A 23,403-nucleotide genomic window follows, 5' to 3' on the forward strand; every position below is an offset into this window, starting at 1 on the left:
TCTGGCATGCTTTTTGTTTAATACAGTATAAATTACTGTCATTTAATTACAGTGAACTATTTTTTACATTTTTATAATAAATGTTTTGATTTATCCTTTGATTTTGTTCTGTAATCTTTTGCTTTATAAAGTTATGCTAAAGCTTAATTTATTTAAAGTGTAACTGATTTGGTGTTAATCATTTAAAAAAGATTGCTTAAAATACTTAATGTTAATTAATCTTTGTCATTTTTTCGTTTAGGAAATACAGAATTAACAGGTCAAGAAGAACTGATGGACATATCTGAAGTTGATGAGGGATTTTATTCCAGCGCTGCGTCTAGTACCAGCCAGTCGGGTTTATCAAACAGTAGTCACAATTGTAGTAACAAGACAAGTATAGGAAAAAACCAGAGACGGTCAGGAGGAAGCAAAACTGGAGGAAAAGAAAAAGAAACTACAGGGGAATCTTGCAAAGATCACTTTGCTCGAAAACAAGCTCAGAGAGCCCAAAGTGAGAATCTTGAGCTTCTCTCTTTGAAGAGACTTACTTTAACAACCAGCCAATCCCTACCTAAGCCTAGTTGCCATGGTTTGGCTAAGACTGCAGCGACTGTATTTAGTAAATCCTTTGAACAAGTCAGTGGTGTCACGGTCCCACATAACCCATCATCTGCTGTTGGTTGTGGGACTGGGGCAGATGCCAATAGGTTTTCCGCTTGTAGTCTCCAAGAAGAAAAGCTTATTTACGTTTCAGAAAGAACTGAACTTCCAATGAAGCATCAATCAGGTCAGCAGAGACCTCCTAGTATTAGCATTACTCTGTCCACAGATTAATTAGTAACATTTTTCTCCCATAATCCAGTGAACCTGGAAATACAACTTTGCTTCTTCATGAAAGTGCCCTGGGTCTTTCATCCATATTCCTGACAGAGGAGCCTGGTGTCTTAAATTCAGAAGGCTCCCTTGACTTTATGAAGGGAATGTTGTCTAAGTTGAAATATGGTTTTGTTATTTGTTGATTACGATTTTTTCCCCTTGGTTTGAGTCTTTTTTTTCCTTCTTGTTATTGTTGCCCTAAGATTGTCAGTGACAATAATTTTAACAGGTTTTCTGATCAAGTTGGTTATATCTCATGTGAGGTTGTAAGGTGGGCTTTTTTTGTTTGTGTGTGTTTTTTTTTTAAAAAAAATAGCTACTATTTTGGTGGCTGTGTGTTTGGCCTTCAGAGTCAAAGGGAGTCTTCATGTATGGGAACTGTTTTATAGAGGATGGGGCAGAGGCACAACTCCAGGAATTCTGCAGCTCCTGGTCAGGAAGCCAATCTGAAAAACAGGCATGTGGAAAAACGAAAATGATGTGCATGAAAAGCACCTGATGAAAATGTTTGTAACCAGATCATCTTTAAGATTAGAACAATTTGTTCAAAGCACTGGAAAATGCCTGGTAACCCAGTTCTTAGAATATTATATGAGGTAGAGGCATTTCTGTTCTCTTTGAAACATTTTTATATCAAAAATCAGATTGCTGGTGGGTGTGTTGTTTTGAAGTGTTTGATCTGGATTTAGCAGGTGAAGATCCGTTTCAGTTCTTAAGGTGTAATAGGTGGTAAAGCTGATTTGCCCTACTGCTCGACTTTGTAAATCCTAGTTAGTTTGGACTCCTATAATTCAGAGCATATGTCATTGAAGACTTCCTGGAAATCAGTGTAAATCTTACAACACAGCTCTCAAGATACCAGTATCAACTGTATAATATGGAATTGTTTGTCTGCAAATGAAGGAAGTTAGATACATCTTTCATCTATAAAATGTCTTGAAAGAAAATAAAGATTGTGAAATATGGACAAAGGACATTTATTTATTGACTAATTTAGGGTTGTTTCTGTTTGTGTTCTTAAATTTAAAATATGAAAAAGAATGAAATGTGTTTCTTGTTTGTGAACAGGCCTATTTTAAATATCTTAGTATGATATCAAAAGAATAATCAGTTTAGTTACCTCCCAACTAAAAAATAAAAATAAAAAAGGCAATATGGCAGAAGTTAAAACAAACTTTTATGTATCTGTAGGTGACCTTTGATGGACATAAAAATTTGGTGTTTGCTAGCGGTGGTCCTTTTGCCTATGGTTGCAGTTCCCTTGTAAAGCAAGTGTACTTAAGTCATCATTCAGAGTGAGAGAGGGAAAGTAGGGCTGAGGCTGAGTCAGTTGACTGTTGAGGAAGGCCTAAGGGGCTATCCAGTTCTTGGCTCTCACTGTCAGTACACAGCGATTTCCTTCTTCATAGTCCCTTGCTGTGGTCACCAAGAGAGCATGCTAGTGTTTTCCTCTTGTACTTGCTTATGCAGAGCTCAGATATGTGAAAAATTTGTATGTTTGGAAGGCTGCCAAAGCATTTATACTCTGAACATAGTTTTGACTGCAACTGCTTTGATTACCATTTTAAACTAAATTCTTCAAAAAGTATGAGCTAGTTTTCATTCATTAGCCCTGATTATAATGTGGTTTTTGGGATAAATGAATTTGATTTTTTTTCTTAGCTCCAGTAACAGAATGGAATAAGATCTATTGGCATAAATTGTAGTTAAGAACTGTAAGGCAATCAGGCAGTGAAACTTGATATTGTATTAACTTAATAGGAATCCTGTGTACAATTTATAATATTCGTAAAATGTCACTATGAGTTTACTGATGTCTTTTTGTCATTCTTTAACAATTAATTTCCCCTGTGCATAGTTATTAATAGTATTGGTGTTATTAAAAACTAATTTGTAAGATTGGCATTTTAAGCAAGTTAGGAAACATTGCAGAATAAGTTTGAGGATATGTTAGCTGACACAGCTGAGAGATCAGATGTTAATGTTCTACTACTGTAATGTAGCCTCTTTTGGGTATTCTTCTAGACTTTTGCTAGTTGTGTGGTCTGAGGACCAGTAAGTAGGATTGGCATAATCTGATGTCTTGTTAAAAATGCAGAATTTTAGTGTCACTCTAAGTCTACTAAATCAGAATTTGCATTTTTAACAAGGTCTCCCAGTGAATTTTATGAAAAGAAAGTGTTAGAGTGCAAACAAATTATTTATCTAATATGTAGAATTCCCAGTGGTCTCACAGCCTTAGATCAAATGTGTCAGACCCTAGATCATTATAATCTTTATTGGCTTTGACAGCTAATTAATAAATTTAATAATATTTGACATATGGCTTCTTAAGTCTTTGAATTCTAAATTGCAAATGGTCCTTAATTTTACAATAAAAAATGTAACGCTTTATATTTTTCTTGTTAACCATAAATGGAATCAGAGCTGTAAATGCCTGAAATTTTAAGTATGAAAAGAGATGCCACCCATTTATACACTGCACAACAAATTTGCATTTGTATATTATTTAAAAAATATATCTGAAGGCTTACTCAGTAAAATGGTTCTGAATTTTTGCTTCAAATTATTTGCACTAACTGATTTTCTGGGGTGTGAAGTTATGTTAACAACAAAATTCTTTTATAGTTCCTTTGATACTATTTCAAATAAGGATTACACATTGAAAGTTTTTATAGAAATTATGAAAATTGGATAATCTTAACTGTGGTAACAATTACTATTATCCATATTACTATCTCCCCACTCATCTTTTAAATTTAAAAGTTGGGGTAGCTTTTGTAGGTCACTTTCTTATAAAGATGCTGATAGTCACCGACCTCCTAAGTCTCCAGAATAATATATTTATCATGAGAAGGATTCCACACAAAATTGGGGTATTGCACCTCATAGTTCAGAGGATCTGAACAGAAATTGTGGCTCCATTGCACATTTTAAATCTCTTGAAATCGCCCAACCTCTCACTTTTGAAAATCCAATGGCCTGGGGTGTTCTGGTGGCATTGGAGCCAGCACTAGCTTTTTGGAATCCAAATGGGGAGAGACAGTAGACTTTTCAAGGGACTGCCCCAGAGTACCCAGGGCAAATGCTTCCTTTCCCTTCCTAAAGCCACAGGAAAGCACCCTGGAGTCCTTTGTATACCACTATGGAAATTTTAAAGGCAAGCTCTCTAGACTTGAAGAGTTGGAAATCTCAGCATTTAAATGATGACTTAAATTTGTTTTGAAAAAGCAGTATTTCATTGCTCTTTTCAATTGTGAAGCAACTGCTTGGCAAATATTACTCAGTTTTTTTTTTAAAAAAAATTGAATTAAAGGGAAATATATTTTTAAAACCAAAATAGATAAAAATGATCCCAATTTTAAGGGATTTTGCCTATTTTGGAAGAATAAAACTAAAATGTTAAAACTGTTGAATTATGGAGATGTACTCTGAGACATAATTTTAAACAAATGTTTAAAATAAGGCAGGTTAGCATTTGCGTCTAGGTACAATAAATCTATATTAAAGGGAAGCACATTAAGGAAATATGTATGTTGAATAATGTAACTGAAAAATATTTTTTAAAAACCACTTAAAAAAGAAAAATAATTTGACAGGTACTTTAAACATTGTAGATACAAATTAATGTATAATAGTGTCTTCCCAGCCTTTGTATGAAAAATTAAAACTTTCTAGTCCTTTAATGAGCATGAATTTAAACTTCTAGATTTGTTGCTTAGTAAAATTATACGTAGTACTTTGAGTTATTCAGATTTATGTTTAATATTAAATTCATCAGAGAACATAAATATATTGTCTTCTATACTTTGTAACTTGTGGATATCTAAAGAAACTAGCAAGGAACATTTTGGAAGATGTTTTGTGTTTTTTATAGTAGAGTTTTAGAGTACATGTGTCTTAACGGGAAGTTTTTACCATAAACTCAAGATTCTATTTCACATATTGTTGCTTTCTCTTATATGGAACTTATTGTGTGCCTCTTACTTTATTTCTAATCATGTAGTGATACTAATCTTTTCATGGTAAATACACTTGTTTTTAATTGTATTCCTAGAGTTTACATTCCTAAAGAATAAACTATGACTTTGGATTTTTTATGTGTTCCCTACTTCTTAAGGCTATGGAAATAAACTGGAATTTAGTTTTTTGTTTTTTTTGTATATTTGTGCAAATGTTCTCCATATGCAGTACTTTATACAAGTGTTGCCGCTTGTTTTATTGAAATAAAAACTGAAAAAAAAATTTTTTCCAGATCAGTTTCCTCATTTAAAAAATTGTTATAAAAATTTGCAAAAGTTATGATATGGAGGAAGAGTAAAGGAGGAAGACTTAGGTGAGTTGAGCCACTGAGAGCTTTTTGGGGTAAGTGATAGGATAGTGACCTCATTCCTGGCTTTGTGCTTTACATTTCATATGGGTAAGGAGTATGACAGGTCTACTCACATTCATCCAAAGATGAAGATGAGCTCTATGGGCCATGCATCAGTGGTGGATTATTTGTTCTATCAGAAGCACAGGCAAATTTAGGTAACATCACTTTGTCCTTCCAGCTTTAGAATCTTCATTGCCAGGTGTGGTGGGTAGTAGTCCCAACTACTCAGGAGGCTTGCTCGAGCCCGGGAATTTGAGACCAGCCTGGGCAACATAATGAGATCCTATCTTTTTTTTTTAAAAAAAAAAAAAGACGAAGAAGGAGAAAGAGTCTATATCTTGAGTACAGAGAGTATATGTCCCTAATACCTAGATAGGACTTTGTGCATGGTAAGTAGACATTTAATGAATAAATGAGTTAGGTAGATGTTAGCTTTGGAAAATAATCAGAGATAAAGTCTTCAGTGTATTCTTCTACAGTACAATTTTGGAATTTTATTTGTTGGCTTTAGGAAATCTCAGTGGCATTACATGAATTGCATGATAGTGTGCACTTAGAAACAAGAAACTATGGCTGGGCACGGTGGCTCACGCTTGTAATCCCAGCAGTTTGGGAGGCTGGGGTGGGTGGATCACTGAAGTCAGGAGTTCAAGACCAGCTTGACCAACTTGGGGAAACCTCATCTCTACTAAAAATACAAAAAATTAGCCAGGTGTGGTGGCAGGTGCTTGTAGTCCCAGCTACTCAGGAGGCTGAGGCAGGAGAATTGCTTGAACCTGTGAGGCAGAGACTGCGGTGAGCTGAGGTGGCGTCACTGCACTCCAGCCTGGGTGACAGAGTGAGCCTCCATCTCAAACAACAACAACAACAAAAACCTGTTAGACACTTGAAAAAATTCCTGGCTTGTAGTTGATTATATATTTGGATAATTCCATTTCATCTAAGGAACTAAGTAATTTAGGAAATGTGTTCTTAACTACTCTGAGAAGGGTACTTGTAGAGAACCAGAGTGGTGATTTTGTAAGCAGTGTTTTAGCCCTATGCAATATGTACTTTTCCATAACTTCAGTAGTCCACGTAGTTGACTCACTGCAATCTGACTGTTATTATCAAGATAATTGTTTTATCATTATGAAGAAAGATTTTTTTTTACAACCAATTCTAGTTATTTTCTTTGCATTATATTGTTGTGGTAGTAGTGCTAGCTCATATGCGTAACTAAAATGATCATCTTATCTAATCCTCAAAAATCATCTTATAAAGTGCATAGAATCCCCATTTTACAGAAGAGGAAACTGAAGCTCTCAATAGAGTAGAGGACTTGCCTAAGGTCACCTAAATGCTAAGTGGCAAAACCAGGCCTTGAACACAGGTCTTAGGACTTTCACTTTTATATCAATTGGTAAAAGAAGATGCTAATTAAATACTAGCTAACTGACATTTATTTAAAATTCACTCACCACGTCTGTCTTACAGGTGATAGTTTTAAGGTAAGATAAAATCAGAGTGTTCTAAAACTAAATCACAATACATTTTACAGAATTAGAGATAATTGTGTTTTAGTGGTCAAAGAATGCTGGTTATTCTGTTAGTAAAAGCATGGTAAAATGTAAATTAAAATAAGATTTCTCTCTCTTTTTTTTTTTACCTGTCAGACTGATAAAGATGAAGAAGATTGATTCTAGTATTGACATCGGTTTGGGGAAATCAGTCACTGAGATGATTAACAGGACTGTAAATTGGTACAAATGAATTGGTGGGCAGTTCAACAGGATCTATCAGACTTTAAGGTGCATCTCATACCCTCTGAAGCAGCAATCCTACTCTTCTATATTTATTCTATTCTCTGTATTCTACTGAAAATTTAGCACAAACACATAAACATAAAAGTGCAAGATATTCCTTGCAGCATTGCTTGTAATAGCAACAACAAGCCTGCAAACCTAAATGTCTATTAATGGAGGAATAGATAAATTATGGTACATATAGTGGAATATGATGTAGCCATTAAAAAGTACAAAACGAGGAGGGGGTGCAAAAAAAAGTGCAGATCTGTATGTGATGATTTAGACAGATAATATGTATGTATAGTGTGATCCTACTTGCATTATATGTGTGCAGTAGTTAAATATGAGTGTGTATATATGTATAATACACACATGTTTGTTACTATGGGGAGAGGAAAGCATTGTGTCTCAAAGTGTGATCTAAAGAGAGCCTGCATTAGGAAAAAACTGGCGTGTGTGTGTGTGTATGTATATATATATATATATATATATATATATATATATTTTTTTTTTTTTTTTAAATGGAGATTCCTGGGCCTTGTGCTATTTCCCTGAATCGGGATCACTGTGAGTGAAGCATGGAAACCTGTATTTCTAACAGGTTCCTCAGTTGCTGGCTTATACAAATGTAAAATACGGTCTAGTAGCTAACAGCAATGAATTGGATATCTGGTAGTGGATTGTAGTTAGAAAGGGCAAACTTCTTGAAGAGATCTTGTATTTTAAATGAGGCCTACCTAAGATAAAGTCAGTTAATTAACATTATCAACAGAGACCTGTTAATGAAGGTGAATTGGCCTGACATAGAAAAATGATTCTACTATACAGGAGTACATGCCAATTAAATGAGCAAGCCTTTTAAAAAATCCTTGTTGAACTTCCCAAATATCATCAGATTACCTGTTAATAAAGCACAAATAAATAATAGGACTTATTGTGATAAGAGAAAGCGCCACCTTGTCTTGATTAACTGTGTGTCAGAACCAGAAAGTAAGATTATTTGTAGGGCTTTGGGATCTATGGTTTAAGGTATGTCTGTCAAGGGATGGAACTGATCGGGATTAGCAAAGCTGATAGTTCAGGATTAGTGGACACTGCAAGCATGGGTCTGGAAGATTTCTGATAAGTCAACTGTTGTTTGAGAAACAAGCTGTTTGCCCAGGTGAGCAGGGCTTCACCTGTAGAAATTGTCTTCAACCTGTAGGAATTTCCTCTACAAACAACAACCACAAAATAGAAATTGTTTTTGTTTTTATTTGCTTTGTTTTATTTACAATCTTATCTTTTTTGGGCAAAGATTTCTTGGAATAAACAACTAAGTGTTCTTCTGAAGCTTCTTGAGCTCTGTCTATAACACTTGGTTCACACTTGTTAAGTGCTCTAATTTAATCTGCATCACATTGTGCTGTGACTTATCTTTCTCATCTCTGTCTCCCTCACTAGACCACAGCCCTGCGGGAATGTAATATAACATCCAGAATGGTGAATAAAGATTTGTTTTACTAGATAGAATATAAATTGAATCCAGGAAATCAGTGGCAGCATAGGAGAGACTGTTGCTTCTCTTCCATTCAAGAGAAGTCTTTGAAACTCCTTTTATTCTCTAATATTCTTCATGGAGATGAAGATGAAGGTTGTAAACATTTGATTATTTTAAACGTGTCTGCATAAAAGTTTTTTGAGAAGTAAATTATGCACCATGTTTCTCTTTAGTTAGAGTATGAATGGTGTGGAGAATTTTCTGGGCTAATGTTTGACATTTATTATTCACTCCTATATATTTGTGGTGAATATGAATAGTATCTGGACTCATCAGAAAACAACTAGGAAAGGCCTAACTTCAACACTGTGAATTCTCACTCCTTGTCTCACTTGCTTCCTTTTGTAGAAACTACAAGTGTATTTAACTTTTGTATCCTAGATCCATTACTACCTACTGAAGGCCTAGAGTGCATTTATCTTTAAGCTTTTACTCTCTTCATTTAGTCAACATGTTTCTACTTCTATGTTGCTTGCTGTGCTGTGTAATTTTCTATGAACATTTTCATTTCAGATCCCTTGAAATGAAACTCTCTGGAAGAGCATCACCACTTTTTCTTCTCCTATTCTAATTCCCCTCTAGTTTCCCCTCTAGTTTAAGACTTTGTTTCAATATTTATTCTTTCCTTAAGCCTTTTAATTCATTTATGTCCACTAAGTTGAATTTGATAAGGCAGGATATGTTCGAAAGAAGGACAAACCAAACAAGAAAGCAAACCAATGAATTACACATACAATAGGAAATAATATACATTTCCCAATTCCCTGAGAGGTAAAATTGAGACTGGTTATACAAACAGTATTGCACAGCATGCTGATAGCAGCTAGAAGTAATCTACAGTGTTTTAGCTTCACACAAAGATGGTTCTGGAGGAGTGAGGAAATTAACTTTTTCCAGTGAGAATAAATTTGAGCAGTATTTCTAGTCTGCTTTGCACTGAAAGTGAGCCATCCCAAGATACAGATCTACACCATTTATACCTGGCCAGGTGGTTGGAAACACAGATGTAAAAAGATTGGAGGATGAATGATAAAATTTGGGAGCGAACCACGTTGGACTTGTTAAACTAGACTCACACTGCAATAATAATTGTTTCCTACAAACATATTAAACAAAGGCCCTATGGTGAAGGAGGTGCTAAATAATCAGAAGGTCAAGATGACTTTGAGGATATCAGTAGATCTCTTTGGTATTCCAGCCTTTGTTCAACTGGCTTATGAACAAAGTGACTATGCTGGAAGGACAGGGCTGCACATGGACTTCAGCAATGCAGGCCTCCTTTCATCAAGGCTGTTCTTATTACTGCCAGGAGCTCAATTGGCCAGCAGCAGTGACCATCCTAAGATATTCCATCCAAGGGTGGCCAGACAGCTAGTGGCAGATTGATGATATCAATATTTTCTTTCATGGAGAGACAACCATTTGTCCTCATGGAATAGAGCCTTACTCTGAATCAGGGTTTACGTTTGCCTTCCCTAAGTACCATGCAATACTAAGCTTCCTGTTCGCCATTATGATTTTTCCCAAAATATTCTTCTAAGAAACTTATTTTACAATGTAATAAATGAGGTAGAGGTAGAATTACACTTTCAGTAACAGCAGACTAGGTAATTAACATCAGAATTTCCATTGGCAACTAGATAATCCAGCAAAAACTCTTTAAACATGAAAATCTAGGCTGGGCATGGTGGCTCATGCCTGTAATCCCAGCACTTTGGGAAGCTGAGGTGGGCAGATCACCTGAGGTCAGGAGTTTGTTCAAGACAGCCTGGCCAACATGATGAAATCCCATCCCTACTAAAAATAAAAAATAAAAAATAAAAAAATTAGCCAGGCATGGTGGTGTGTACCTGTAATCCCAGCTACTCGGGAGGCTGAGGCAGGAGAATCGCTTGAACCCAGCAGGCGGAGGTTGCAGTGAGCCAAGATTGTGCCACTGCACTCCAGCCTGGGCAACAGAGCAAGACTCCATCTCTAAATAAATAAATAAATAAACATGAAAATCTAGAGAGGCAAGCATGGGCACACCTTGTTTCCTGGAGGTATTGGCTGATTCTAGAAGAAGCATTTAAGGGGATAAGCAGAGCTTCTTACTGCTCCAGGATATTAGGAGAACAAAAACTGAATACCAGTGTCTGCCAAGCCATAAAAGAGGGCTTAGGAAATTCCTTTGCTTTGGGCTGAGACCCAGAAAAACTCCACTGTAGGAGTAAGAGTGAATTCAAAGTGCGCCAACTCTCCTGCACACACACACACACACACACAGGGAATTCAGCACAGATTCAAACCATTCCAATTCCGGAAATCAGATTAAAATAATCCCCTAAATGCTTGGTAATAAACAAATGCTCCATGGAGGAGGAAAACCCATCATCTTAAGCCTCAAGTTCTACAATTTTTCAAATACAGTCTTCACAAGAGAAAAGAAAAAGAACCAGATACTTCTACAGCAGAGAATAACAAGCAGCTTTGGATAAAATTGCTTAAAATCTCTGTTTGAAGTCATTGAAGAACTTTTGGCTAAACAGGACTCTAGAAGGCAAAATCTCAGAAAGAAGATGTGCAGAAAAGAGTTAACAGGCTGAGATGCTATCCTGAGCACTGCGTGCAAAGCTGGGCTTTGGCTAGTATCTGGGAACTTGGATTACAGGAATGTTCCCACCATTCCCTAACTGGTAAGGGGGGTTTACTCTGTGTAAACTGTATAAACAACATGGTTTATGTTGAATTCCTGCTTTCCTTCTAGGAGTCTGGAATTATAATCCGTGCTAGGCAGAGGGTGTTTCTATGACCAGCTTCCAATACAGACTTTGGGCAGGAAGACTCTAATGAGCAACCCTGGCAGACAACATTTCACACCTGTTGTCACAATTCAATACTGAAGTAATTAACCACAGCCTGTGTGATTCCATGGGGAAGGAATTCTTGGAAGCTTGTGTCAGGCTTCCTCTAGACTTCGCCCCATGTTCTTTTCCCCTTTGCTGATTTTGCTTTGTAATACTTTGCTCTAATAAATCATAGCCGTGAGTACGACTGTGTGCTGAGCCTTGTGAGTGCTTCTGCTGAATCACGGAACCTGCGGTGGTGATGTGGACTTGTGGACTGCCATTACAGAAGTATTTTAACCAGAGAAGTGAGAAGACATTCTGCAGCTAATTTGCCAAATCTGGGTAAAAGGCCCAAGAAGAGAGTTACGGCTAAGAATCAGAGAAGCAAACAAGTTATGCCAACCACACAGGACTGAAGAAACAAAAAGAATCAGGGCCTTTAAAGCAACCAGCACTTGGGAGAGCAGAGATCTTAAGACAGGAAGTTCAGAGAGGTGAGCCTGATACTTTCCTTGTTTTCCTCTTGAGTATTTGCTGAATTCTTGGATTGCTCAGAGAAAGAGAAAGAAAAAAAAAGACAGAAACTTGCTGAAAGCCAGAAAAAAAGATTTTGTTATTTGCCTTATGGCATTGAGAGATAAAAATGTTATTTCAGGGCCCTTCACAAGGGAAAGGCCCTAGTACATATCCCAGGATCTCATTTAAGAACTCTGTAGAGTTACAAACAGGGAAGAATCAGAGTAAATTAGACCTTATAAAAACCGTAACTTAGCTTCAAGTCAACTGAATGATTGAATTAATGTGGTCTGCCTGCCACCACTCTATCTTCCCACCAGGAATATGTAATCCAGATACGATAAAATGTATAATACATATCTAATATCTGACATTGTGTCAAAAATTACAAAGAATGTTAAAAATCTAAACTATGAGGGAAAAGGCAATAAAAATATTCACAGATGATCCAGTTATGAGTGTTATCAGAGACAGACTTAAAAAATGGTTTTGATTAATGAGTAAAGATGGAGAATTTCATGAGAATCAGAATCTATTTAAAAATTAATTTAAAATTCTAGAATTAAAAATGCAAAACAATATATATGTTTATGCATATTGAAGAATGGATTAATCAGAAGAAAGAGATTGTCAGACTGGATTTTTTCTCAAAAGATCAAACTATATGATGACTACAAGAGACATGCCTTGGATTCAAAGACACAAGACACAAATAGGTTTAAAATAAGAGGATCCAAAGTGCTATACCATGCAAACAGCAAACATCTAAGAGAGTCAGAATGGCTATACTCATATCAGACCATTAGACTTTAAATCAAACAAACAAAAAATGTTACTAGAGATAAAGAGAGAAATTTTATAATAATGAAACGTTGAACTATCACAAAAACATGACAATTATGATCATACGTGTACCTAACAGCAGAGCCCCAATATACATGAAGCAAAAATTAACAGAATTGAAAAGAGAAACAGACAATTCAGTAACAGTTGGAGATTTCAATATTTTACTTTCAATGATGGATATAATACCTAGGTAGAAGATAAAGTTTTATCCCAATTAAGATTGTATTCTGAGATTCAGCCTTTCACGTTATAGTGCAAACTGTAGGTTTATCTCACATGTTCTTTATCAGATTGAGGAAGTTGCTTGATATCTGTAGTTTGCTTAGTGTTATTAAAATCATCATGAACGGATGCTGAATTTTGTCAAATGTTTTTTCTGCAAGTATTGTGACAAACGTATTTTTTGTTAATTTTTCTATTAATATGGGGTAGTATATTAATTATTTTTTGAATGTTAAACAAATCTTGCATACCTGGAGTAAAGCCCACTGGTGCTGCTGTAAAATTCTTTTTATGTTTCTTTGATTATTTGATTTTCCAGTATTTTGTTGAGGATTTTTGCATCTCTGCTCATGAGGAATATTACTCTGTATTTTTCTTTTCTTATAATGTTTTCTGGCCTTGTATCAGGGTAATAGTGGCCTCAAATAATAAGTTCCCTCCTCTTCTATTTTTTGGAAGAAATTGTGGAGTATTGGTATGAATTATTCTTTTTTTTTTAATTGAATTTTAGGTTTGGGGGTACATGTGAAGAACATGCAAGATTATTGCATAGGTACACACATGGCAGTATGATTTGCTGCCTTTCTCCCCATCACCTGTATCTGGCATTTCTCCCCATGCTCTCTCTCCCCAACTCCCTACCCCGCACTGTCCCTCCCTTATTTCCCCCCGACAGACCCCAGTGGCATGAATTATTCTTTAAATGTTTGGCAGAATTCACCAGGGAAACCACTAGGCCTCCAAACATAGTGTTTCCTTTGGGCAAAGTTTTTTGATTACTAGTTTATCTCTTTATTTTTATAGATCTATTATGATTTTCTATTTCTTTCTTTCTTTTTTTTTTTTTTTTTGAGACAGAGTCTCACTCTGTTGCCCAGGTTGGAGTGCAGTGGCATGATCTTGGCTCACTGTAACCTTCACCCCTGGGTTCAAGCAGTTCTTGTGCTTCAGCCTCCCAAGTAGCTGGGGTTATAGGCATGTACCACCGCATTGGCTGATTTGTTTTTTGGGTTTTTTTCCTTAGTAAAGTCAGGGTTTCACCATGTTGGCCAGGCTCATCTTGAACTCCTGACTTCAAGTGATCTGCCTGCCTGGGTCTCCCAAAGTGCTGTGATTATAGACATGAGCCACTGTGCCCAGCCTTGTATTTCTTTAGTCGTTTTTGGTTGTTTGTACCTTCTAGTAATTTGTCCATTTCATCTAGGTTATTCAATATGTTGGCATACAGTTAGTATTTCCATGTAATTATGTTATTTGATTCCTGAATTGCCTTTATTTTGTAAGGCCAGTTGTGATGCCCCTATTTTACTTCTAATTTCTGTAACCTAAGCTTTGTCATAATCTTATTCAGTCTAGCTAAAGGTTTGTCAATTTTACTGATTTTTTTGAGGCATAAACTTCATTTTGTTTATTTTCTCTATTACTTTTCTATTTGCTGTTTCTGTAATTTCTGCTGTAACTCTTACTATTTCTTTTGCTTTGAGTTTAGTTCTCTTCTTTTTACAGTGTCTTAATATGGAAGATTAGGTTATTGATTTGAGATATTTCTTCTTTTTTAATATAGGAAGTTAATCTATAAATTTCCTTGTAAGTACTGCTTTTGCCATGTCCAGTAAGTGTGGGTATGTTGTATTTTCATTTTCATTCATCTAGAAGTGTGAATTTACTTGTGCTTTATTTTTTGAACCATTGATTATTTAGCAGTATGTTGTTGTATTTCTACATATTTGTGAATTTTCCACATTTCTTTCTGATATTAATTTCTATGTTTGTTCCTGTGGTTGGAGAGCATACTTTCTGTTATTTATGTCCTTTTAAGTTTATTGAGGCCTGTTTTATGCTCTGACATATGATCTCTTCCTGAGATTGCTTCATGTGCACTTAAGTAGGTGTATTTTGTTGTTGTTGGGTGAATTGTTCTACCAATGTGTTTTAGGTCAAATTTGTGTGTAGCGCTCTTTAGTTTTCTTGTTGATCTTCTGCCTAGTTGTTCTGTGCTATAGCTGACCTGGAGCCAGAACCTGAGCAATGCCATTTTATAAGACAAAAGCTGTGTCTCCAAAAATGAGTCGTAATAACTGCCCCATTCTCCTTGCAATAACAGCTGACTTGGTTTCTGTAAATAAGACTGCTAGTCTGCTCTGGATAATGTCCACCAGGTGAAGCTGTTTACCTTTCTCATCAGTAACTGACAGAATTGCTGGCCTTTGCTTATCAGAATGCGCAGCCCAGGCTAATCTCATCTTGGCCCCTGTGAACTAAGATCTGTAATTTCCACTGGTACCCAAACCATGTGTAAACTAACGTTTATCTTGACTTTTGTGAATCGTTTATGTAGCAATTAGAGTGACAGTAAGCCCCCGAGCCCTCGGAATGTCCGGAGGCCCCCACCCCCGTCCCTGCCCAGGAGGTGATTTACAGAATCCACCAGCCCTCGGAATGTCTGAAGCCCTTTCATCCTCCTCCCCGCTCCTCACCCCCACTCCCAAGGTGGTCTTTCGGGTATAAAAAGTCTTGGCACTCTCCCCTCGTGGCCGCGGGTTTGAGAGACGTGAGTCCTCCGTGGTCGCCAGCAATAAAGACCCTGCAATTTGGCATACTTTTGTCTGGGTGAATTATTTTAATCTCGCATCCCAATACAGCAGTTCTAGCTATGATAGAAAGTGGGATATTGAAGTGTCTCACTATTACTGTCAAATTGTGTATTTATTCTTTCAATTCCGTCAGTTTTTATTTCACGTTGTGGGGCTCTGTTGTTAGGTGTATATATATTTATAATTGTTGTAGCTTCCTGATGCGTTGATACTTTTATTATAAAATGTCCCTATTTATTTCTTGTGCTTTTTTGTTTTAAAGTCTGTTTTGTCTGACATTAGTGTAGCCACTGTAGCTTTTTTATGTTTGCTGCTTGCATAATATATCTTTTCCCATACTTTAACTTTCAACATATTTGTGTCTTTGAATCTAAAGTGTGTATTTTGTAGACAACATATACAGATGGTCCCTGACTTACAATGGTTCAACTTATGTTTGTTTTTTTTTTCTTGAGATGGAATCTTACTCTGTTGCCCAGGCTGGAGTGCAGTGGTGCCATCTCAGCCCACTGCAACCTCCATTTCCCAGGTTTAAGTGATTCTCCTGCCTCAGCCTTCTGAGTAGCTGGGACTACAGGTGCCCACCACCACACATGGCTAATTTTTGTATTTTTAGTAGAGATGGGGTTTCACCATATTGTCCAGGCTTGTCTTGAACTCCTGACCTTGTGATCTGCCTGCCTCAGCCTCCCAAAGTGCTGGGATTATAGGCGTGAGCCACTGTGCCCTGCCTAACTTATGATTTTTTAACTTTATGATGGTGTGAAAGTGATATGCATTCAGTAGAAATCATACTTTGAATTTTGATCTCTTCTTGAGCTAGCAACATACAGCACAATACTCTGTTGTGATGCCAGGCAGTGGCAGCAAGCTGCAGCTCCCTGTCAGCCATGCTAATGTAAATGCTCTGAGCATGTGTAAGGTAGGCTAGGCTAAGCTATGATATAGTAGGCTGGATGTATTAAATGCACTTTTGATTTATAATATGTTCAGCTTATGATGTGTTTATCAGGACATAACCCTATTGTAGGTTGAAAGCATCTGTAGTTGGATCTTTTTTATCCAATCTGATAATCCCTGCCTTTCAATTGGATCTTTTAATCATTCATGTTTAATATTATTCATAAAGGTAGATTATTTTTGCCATTTTACTTTTTGTTTTCCATATGTCTCACGTCTTTTTTGTTCCTCTATTGTTCCTTTACTAATTTTTTCTGCATTAAATGAATATTGTCTAGTGTAACATTTTCAAACTCATTTAATGATTTTTTTCACTGTAGGCTTTTGAATTTTTCTTGCTCTTTGCTTTAGAGGTTACCTATACATATCAACCTGTGAGAATCAGCTTCAGATTTATACTACAGTTGACCCTTGAACAATATGGATTTAAACTGTGTGGGTCTACTTATACGTGAATCGTTTTCAACCAAACTTGGCTTGAAGGTTTGTCCATTGAATGTGAAACCTGTGTCTATGAAGGGCTTTTTGTATATGCAGGTTCTGCAAGGCTGACAGAATTTTTAAAATTCATATTTTAAAAAATATAAATTTATGCTGCTATATATTTTTACCCATAGTCCTCACTGAGTATATGAGTTCTATGGGATACATGGGTGTGGGGAGCAGTGTGGAATCAATCCCCTGTATATACCAAGGGACAACAGTAACTTAAACCCACTGAGATATAGCAATGTTACTTCCTCTTTCCCCTTTTTTGTGCTATTGTTATTATACATACCAAATCTTTTTATTCTACAAACCCAAAAATACATCGTTACAATTATTACTTTATGTAATCTTGTGTCTATTAAAGATGAAAGAAAGAGGAGAAAGTATATATTTATAGCATTGGTTATATTTAACTTCTTCTTTACCTTGATACTTTTTATTTGTTCTTGTGTGTTTGAGTTACCGTCTGGTGTTACTTTCCTATCCCAATATTTTGCCCCAAGCTACTGCCTTGTTCTGTTATTGCAAAGTATTCATTTCCATATGTCTTAGGCCCAAGAATACATGCATATGTACATGCAAACATAAACATACACACATGTAGTTTTATATACTTGCTTTGTAAATCAGCCAAGAGAAATGTGTTAGTTCATTTTTGCATTGCTATAAAGAAATACCTGAGGCTGGTTAATTTATAAAGAAAAGAGGTTTAATTGGCTCACAGTTCTGCAGGCTGTACAGGAAGTACGATGCCAGCAGCAGTTTCTGTCACAGCCTCATCATCTAGTCACCTCCCAACAGGCCCCACCTCCAACATCGAGAATCACATTTCAACATGAGATTTGCAGGGGACACACATTCACACCGTAACAAGAAGAAAAAGGAGGAACCATATGTGGGTCAAGATGGCCAGGGGGAGAACTATGTTAATTCTAGCTAAATAGTTATAAGCTTGCTTGGCTCAGAGTACACTGAAGTTTATACACCGAACTAAACTATATTATTGGTGCAGTTAATTAGAAATCAAGTGGCAACAGGAGGCCTAAGGTAAAGACCATCCAAGAGCACAGTAACACCGGGGAACACCTCTGGATGGTTGCAGAGCTCCGGTCCCACGAATGCCTTCTCAACATGGAGACTGCATGAGGGCCTCATAAATAGGGCTTATGCAAAGATCTCTGAGAAGGGAGGCAACCTCTGCTCACAAGATCGGGGAGAGTCTTTGCAGATAGGAGCTGACGAGGAGAAAAGCCTTGCAGGGCAGAGAGCACGGAACACCTCAGGCTCTGCCTAGGTTCTGGAATATGGTGTGATTTTAATTGCTCTGTGTCCTCAATGCTCGGGAGATAAAAGCCTCTTAATGCATTGGGTGTGGTCAGCCCGGGTGGCTCCTCATCCGCTATACTTCTGATGCAGCCCCACCCTGATAACAATTAGTGATAAACTCAGAATACTAGTTTAGCAGGTCTTAGAAGGATCTCAAGTGCCCCTCCCCTCCCCATCTTACCTATCCCTTCATCCTCTCCTTCCACGGCCATAAGATCAATGAGATTATGCACAAAGTAAGAGTGTTTGGAGCCCAGAGCTGGAGGCCACACAGTTTCCATGGATGCATTGGTCCCCCGAACCATGCTGTAAATTCTACTCTTGGGTCTCTGTCTTTATTTCCTTTTCTCAATCCCTCATCCCCGCTGGGACTAAGGGCACCCACGAATGGGGTTGGGGCTGGTAGCCAACAACCATGCATTTATACTGCTATATATTTTTACCTTTACCCATACTTTGTGATTTTTTCATGTGGATTCCCACTTTCATTTGAGTTTACTTGCTTTCAGCCTAAGAACTTCCTGTAGTCTTTCTTGTAAAGTACCTCTGCAAGCAATGATTTTTTTCAGTTTTTTAATTTGAGAATGTCTTTATTTCATCTTCATTTTTAAAAGATATTTTTGTTAGATGTAAGATTCATGGGTGACTACTTTTTCTTTCAGCAGTTTGTGTATGTTATTCTATTGCCTCTGGCCTTCATTGTTTCTGCTGAGAAGTCAAATACTAACTTTATTTGAGATCTCTTGTACGTGATAAATGTTTTTCTTTCCTGCTTTCCAGATTTTCTTTTGTTATCTTTCTTTTTTTCTGTGTTTTTTTTTTTTTTGTTGTTGTTGTTGTTGTTCTTTGTTTAATACAGGATCTCACTCTGTCACTCAGGTTGGAGTGCAGTGGTGCAATCATGGCTCACTACAGCCTTGAAGAGATCCTCTCACCTCAGCCTCTCAAGTAGCTGGGACTACAGGTACATGCCACCATGCCCACATAAAGCATTTATTTTTTCTTGTAGAGACAGGATCTACAAAAAGATCACACCACCCTTTGTTGCCCAGGCTGGTGTCAAACTCCTGGGTTCAAGTTATCCTCCCTCCTCTGCCTCCCAAAGTGCTGGGATTACAGGCATGAGCCACTGTGACTAGCCTAAGATTTCCTTTTTTGGTTTTTTATTTTTTTTGAAATGGAGTCTTGCTCTGTTGCCCAGGCTGGAGTGCAATGGTGCGATCTCAGCTCGCTGCAACCTCCGCCTCCCAGGTTCAAGCAATACTCCTGACTCAGTTTCTTGAGTAGCTGGGATTATAGGTACATGCCACAATGCCTGGCTAATTTTTTTTTTGTATTTTTAGTAGAGACGAGGTCTCACCATGTTGGCCAGGCTGGTCTTGAACTCCTGACCTCAAGTGATTTGCCCACCTCAACCTCCCAAAGTGCTGGGATTGCAGGTGTGAGCCACTGCGCCTGGCAAGATTTCCTTTTTATCTTTGTTTTCAGCATTTTCACTATCATGTGTCTGAATTTGTATCTCTTTGTGTCTATCCTACTTTGAGTTCATTGAGCTTCTCAGATATGTTGATTAATGTTTTCTCAACATATTTGGAACATTTTATGCTATCATTTCTTCAAATAGTTTTTTTCTATTTTCTTCTTTTTCCTTCTTCTGATATTCTCCTTACATGTATGTCGGTACACTTAAAAGTGTCCCATATTTCTCTGAGACTCTTTTAATTTTTTCTTTATTCTATTTTTCTCTCAGTTTTTCTGATTGTCTAATCTCTATCAATTTATCTTCAAGTTTGTTGATTCTTCTGACACCTTAAATATAGTTTAGTTGAGCCCTTCTGTTAAATTTTCATTCCAGTTATTCTACTTTGCAATTCCAGTATGTCCATTAGATATTTCTAAAAAATAATTTATATCTCTTAATTGATACTCTCTACTTGGTGGGACATTGTCATCATAATTTTCTTTACTTTTTTTTTTTGAGACAGAGTCTGACTGTTACCCAGGCTGGAGTGCAGTGGTGCAATCTTGGCTCACTGCAACCTCTGCCTCCCAGTTTCAAGCGATTCTTCTGCCTCAGGCTCCTAAGAAGCTGGGATTACAGGCACGCACCACCACACTTGGCTAATTTTTTTATTTTTAGTAGAGGCAGGATTTTGCCATGTTGGCCAGGCTGGTCTCAAACTCTTGACCTCAGGTGATCCATCTGCCTTGGCCTCCCAAAGTGCTGGGATTACAGGCGTAAGCCACTGCGCCTGGCCTCAACTTCCTTTACTTTTTAATGCATCATTTACTTGAGTTCTTTGTACATATATAGTGGCTACTTTGAAGCTTTGTCTATTAAATCTGAAATCTGGTCCCTTTCACATGCAGTTTTTTTTTTGTTGTTGTTCCTGTGTATGGCTCACACTTTTCTGTTTCTTTGCTTGTCTATAATTTTTTATGAAAATTGGCCATTTTAGGTAATATATTGTTGGGACTATGGGTGCCGATTTTCCTCTCCCTCTCTGGGGCTCGTTTCTGTTATTTGCTTGAGTGTGTTTTTGTGACTTTGCTAGACTATTTCATGAATTTTTTTTTCTCCTACTGTGTGGGGTGTGACTCCTAGGAGGGCACTGCCTTGGGTGTGCACACAGTGAAGTTGGATGACAGTGATTTTAGCAGGACGTTCTTTGACTATCTTTTCCCCTAGTCTCTCTGTGAAGCTCTCTGCCTCATTTGGTATCACACCCAACTATAGACTCCATGAATTACCAGCTGATTCCTCTATTGTTTTAACAATGCCCTGGGAGATAAATTGCTCTGCAGTCTGATCCAATTAAACTCAGACAGCGGTAGTTTTTGAGATTAGACTTTGAGGTTTATTCTGAGCCCAGGAGAGTTTTTTTTTTTTTTTTTTTTTTTTTTGAGATGGAGTTTCACTCTTGTTGCCCAGGCTGGAGTGCAATGGTGCTATCTCAGCTCACCGCAACCTCTGCCTCCCAGGTTCAAGTCATTCTCCTGCCTCAGCCACCCAAGTACCTAGGATTACAGGCATCTGCCACCACGCCTGGCTAATTGTTGTATTTTTAGTAGAGACAGAGTTTTACCACTTTGGCCAAGTTGGTCTCAAACTCCTGACCTCAGTTGATCCACCTGCCTCGGCCTCCCAAAGTTCTGGGATTATAGGCATGAGCTACCGCACCTGACCAAGAGTATTTCTTAGCTGTCACTTTCCTGGGTTCTCTTTGGTGAAATAGCTGGTGCATGGTTTAGCTGGTGCTCTTAATTTAGAAGAGCTGTTGTTTTCTAGAACACCCTTAGGCTTGAGCTTTCCCACATTAACTTTCAAATGAAGTCAGTTACTTTGGAGAAAGTTTGGAACTCCCCTTTTTTATGAACTAACTCTCCCCTTAAGAAAAATCTCTGAAGCACTATTCTTGGTGGGACAGTAGCCTCTGATCTTCTTGGCTTCCCTCTTTTTGCTGACTTGAGCAAGCTGAAGCAAAGGTAACTGGGGTCCCAGTATGCTTGGCCTGCTGCATTTGGGGTAGACCCTTCATTCTCTGTGTGAGTGTTGGGTGGATAAAGGGAGCTCCCGGTCTCCTGGCTGTACTCTCCTGGAATTTTTCTTTTTGAAGTTGGAGTTGGAGGGGTTGAGAAATGCTGGCATTCTGTCCTCCTGTTGAGATATGGCACCCCTTGATTAGGAGCTGAGGAGAGAGGGAGCTCCATCTTCCTGGTTGTATTCACCTAGAATGGAGCTTCTGTCAGGCTGAGCTGGGCGTATAAAGTTGGGAGAGGGTCCTGACTCAAATTTCACATACTCTTGTTGGTTCTTTCTGAGTTTTAGTAGATTTTCTTTAATAAATGTTTCTTCATTTGCTATATGCTTTGGAGAATTTCCAGACTTTAAATAGTTGTTTTAAAATAGTTTTTATCAGCTAAGCTTGTATGCCAGAAAGTGGGCCTTTGGAGTTTCTCATGCCGCCATACCAGAAGTGGAAACTTTACTTAAGTTTAGAAGACAAATGGCCACTAACATTGGTTTTAAAAACATTTTGTGGTCTTCTGTGTAGCCAATGAATATACTTTTATGGTTAAAATCACTAGCCAATCTTCAAACACATTTGTCTCTTCTTATTTCACTGATGTTTCTTTTTGAGAAGAGGTTAAAGATGTTTTGCTCAGTTGGGGCTACATGATCAGAAACATTTAGTTAGAATGCACTTCGAAGATATAGCACTGGTATTAGAAACATTTCAGAGAAGTTGAACGTTAATGTAGGTATGAGAACAATAAATGATTTGCCTCTAGAGACTATTTTAGGAGTAAATTATCTTGCTCCCAAAGACATTGCTGAAGTTTTCTTCTATAATCAGTGAGACTGATTATCAAAGAATTGCTTGGTATAAAAACAAAACAAAAATCTAGTATAGGTCAATTGCTTGTGATTATCAATAAATCAGCCAAAACAAAACCAGCCTACACAACATTGCTCTCATTTACAAGGCCCTTGTTTCCTTAACAGCAGGCAGCAAATTGATGGCCACCACTAAAATCCAATTTCAGTATTCGTCCCCAAATGCTATCATACAATGGTAAAAGGTCCTATATGTCTGTCTTTCTGTTCCTGAAATAAAAACTCATGGAAATAGGCACTTTACTTAGTTACTACTTTAGCCTTGCCATGAAATGTTATTGGCTATAGGCTTCATTTAGACTAAAATCCAAAGTTCTCAAAATGCACAAGTCAAAAAATATAAGCCCTAATCGGCCAGGCATGGTGGCTCACGCCTGCAATCCCAGTACTTTGGGAGACTGAGGCAGGTGGATTACTAGGTCAGGAGTTTGAGACCAGCCTGGCCAATATGGTGAAACCCCATCTGTACTAAAAATACAAAAATTAGCCGGGCGTGGTGGCACTTGCCTGTAGTCCCAGCTACTCAGGAGGCTGAGGCAGGAGAATTGCTTGAAGCCAGGAGGTGGAGGTTGCAGTCAGCTGAGATTGCAGCATTGCACTCCAGCCTAAACAATAGAGCGAGACTCTGTCTCAAAAAAAAAAAAAAGATAAGCCCTAATTAAG

The 23,403-nt window shown here is 37.5% G+C and overlaps 1 protein-coding gene across 2 annotated transcripts in view; it reads left to right on the forward strand.

The window, feature by feature from the left end:
• The window catches only part of HYCC1 (hyccin PI4KA lipid kinase complex subunit 1), a 69,565-nt gene extending 64,557 nt beyond the window's left edge, over positions 1 to 5,008 (forward strand). Inside the window, exon 12 of one of the 2 annotated variants that reach the window (XM_064380547.1) lies at positions 242 to 415. Coding sequence is in view for 1 of the 2 variants with exons in the window: in XM_064380546.1 (XP_064236616.1) it covers positions 242 to 816 (575 nt within the window). In the remaining variant the exon portion in view is untranslated. Of the gene's footprint in view, positions 1 to 241 lie in introns of both variants that reach the window. The other variant, XM_064380546.1, reaches the window with a different exon arrangement.
• The last annotated feature ends 18,395 nt before the right edge of the window (positions 5,009 to 23,403 follow it).

Source organism: Aotus nancymaae, unplaced genomic scaffold, assembly GCF_030222135.1.
Source record: "Aotus nancymaae isolate 86718 unplaced genomic scaffold, 86718_ANA_hifiasm-v0.15.2.pri h1tg000025l, whole genome shotgun sequence".
NCBI classification, from domain to species: Eukaryota; Metazoa; Chordata; class Mammalia; order Primates; family Aotidae; genus Aotus; species Aotus nancymaae.